The following is a 2,500-nucleotide window of genomic DNA, read 5'->3' as shown; positions in this document are numbered from 1 at the left end:
CTTGTACTACATGTTAAACTTCTGTCTCTACTTCTACTACAGGTTAAACTTCTGTCTCTACTTCTACTACATGTTAAAGTTCTGTCTCTACTTCTACTACAGGTTAAACTTCTGTCTCTACTTCTACTACAGGTTAAACTTCTGTCTCTACTTGTACTACATGTTAAAGTTCTGTCTCTACTTGTACTAAATGTTATAGTTCTGTCTCTACTTGTACTACAGGTTAAAACTTCTGTCTCTACTTGTACTACATGTTAAACTTCTGTCTCTACTTGTACTACATGTTAAAGTTCTGTCTCTACTTGTACTACAGGTTAAACTTCTGTCTCTACTTCTACTACAAGTTAAACTTCTGTCTCTACTTCTACTACAGGTTAAACTTCTGTCTCTACTTCTACTACAGGTTAAACTTCTGTCTCTACTTCTACTACATGTTAAAGTTCTGTCTCTACTTCTACTACATGTTAAAGTTCTGTCTCTACTTCTACTACAGGTTAAACTTCTGTCTCTACTTCTACTACATGTTAAAGTTCTGTCTCTACTTCTACTACATGTTAAAGTTCTGTCTCTACTTCTACTACAGGTTAAACTTCTGTCTCTACTTCTACTACAGGTTAAACTTCTGTCTCTACTTCTACTACAGGTTAAACTTCTGTCTCTACTTCTACTACATGTTAAAGTTCTGTCTCTACTTGTACTACAGGTTAAACTTCTGTCTCTACTTGTACTACATGTTAAAGTTCTGTCTCTACTTGTACTAAATGTTATAGTTCTGTCTCTACTTGTACTACAGGTTAAAACTTCTGTCTCTACTTGTACTACATGTTAAACTTCTGTCTCTACTTGTACTACATGTTAAAGTTCTGTCTCTACTTGTACTACATGTTAAACTTCTGTCTCTACTTCTACTACAGGTTAAACTTCTGTCTCTACTTCTACTACATGTTAAAGTTCTGTCTCTACTTCTACTACAGGTTAAACTTCTGTCTCTACTTCTACTACAGGTTAAACTTCTGTCTCTACTTGTACTACATGTTAAAGTTCTGTCTCTACTTGTACTAAATGTTATAGTTCTGTCTCTACTTGTACTACAGGTTAAAACTTCTGTCTCTACTTGTACTACATGTTAAACTTCTGTCTCTACTTGTACTACATGTTAAAGTTCTGTCTCTAATTGTACTACATGTTAAACTTCTGTCTCTACTTCTACTACAGGTTAAACTTCTGTCTCTACTTCTACTACAGGTTAAACTTCTGTCTCTACTTGTACTACATGTTAAACTTCTGTCTCTACTTGTACTACATGTTAAACTTCTGTCTCTACTTCTACTACAGGTTAAACTTCTGTCTCTACTTCTACTGCAGGTTAAACTTCTGTCTCTACTTGTACTACATGTTAAAGTTCTGTCTCTACTTCTACTACAGGTTAAACTTCTGTCTCTACTTGTACTACATGTTAAACTTCTGTCTCTACTTGTACTACATGTTAAAGTTCTGTCTCTACTTCTACTACAGGTTAAACTTCTGTCTCTACTTGTACTACAGGTTAAACTTCTGTCTCTACTTGTACTACAGGTTTCCGCAGATATTTATTACTTCTCATGTATATTTACTACATTATGCTTCATCTATTCAGCAATCACTGTCGACAAGAAACACATTATGCATATTTTATGTTTCTCTGTGTGTGTGTGTGTGTGTGTGTGTGTGTGTGTCTCTGTGTGTGCGTGTGTGTGTGTGTCTGTGTTTGTGTGTGCGTGTGTGTGCATATGTGTGTGTCTGTGTGTGCGTGTGTGTGTCTGTATGTGTGTGTCTGTGTGTTTCCTGTGTGTGTCTGTGTGTGTTTCTGTGTGTGTGTGTGTGTGTGTCTGTGTGTACATGTGTGTGCATGTGTGTCTGTATATGTGTGTCTCTGTGTGTGCATGTGTGTCTGTATGTGTGTGTCTGTGTGTTCGTGTCTCTGTGTGTGCACATGTGTGTGTGTCTCCTCTGCCATTTCGACAGAGCATTTAAAGCAGAAACATGAACTTTCCAGTGTGAGTGAGTTAGATCTTCTGACCTTTGAGCTGTTTGCGAGCCTTGGCCAGGTCCCCCATCACTCGGACCATCTCTGGGTTCGAGTATTTATCGTTGTGGGACGGCTGGGACACAGAAAACACAACGTCAACGTCTTTACACAACAGCCCACTCCAAACACTCAACATTTTGAAATCAGCAACTCAAACTAGTTCATGTTAATAATAATAATAATAATTATTATTATTATTATACATTTTATTTAGAATGCCCTTTTTATCAAAAGATCTCAAAGTGCTATAGGTTAGAAACAAAAAAGGTGAGCAGTTTAAAATACAAAATAATAAAAAAGCATCTAAAGGAGGACCAAAAGCTCTGCTAAAAAGAAATGTCTTAAGACCTTTGACACCTTGAGGAGCCCTCAAGGTGTCAGGGAGGGCCTTCCACGGATGTGGGGCAGCAGCACAGAAGGCCCTATCTCCCA

The 2,500-nt window shown here is 37.4% G+C and overlaps 1 protein-coding gene across 1 annotated transcript in view; it reads right to left on the bottom strand.

Annotated features, from left to right (window-relative positions):
• Nucleotides 1-2,500, bottom strand: part of LOC114556326 (protein FAM13A) — a 12,128-nt gene that overhangs the window by 5,516 nt on the left and 4,112 nt on the right. The window contains exon 3 of the mRNA XM_028579229.1: nucleotides 2,060-2,141. Within this exon, the coding sequence (XP_028435030.1) occupies nucleotides 2,060-2,141 (82 nt within the window). The remainder of the gene's footprint in view (nucleotides 1-2,059; nucleotides 2,142-2,500) is intronic.

This window comes from Perca flavescens, chromosome 5 (genome assembly GCF_004354835.1).
Source record: "Perca flavescens isolate YP-PL-M2 chromosome 5, PFLA_1.0, whole genome shotgun sequence".
In the NCBI taxonomy this organism is placed as follows: domain Eukaryota; kingdom Metazoa; phylum Chordata; class Actinopteri; order Perciformes; family Percidae; genus Perca; species Perca flavescens.
Note: the sequence above shows the minus strand (reverse complement) of the source record. Positions and strands in the feature narration are given on the sequence as shown.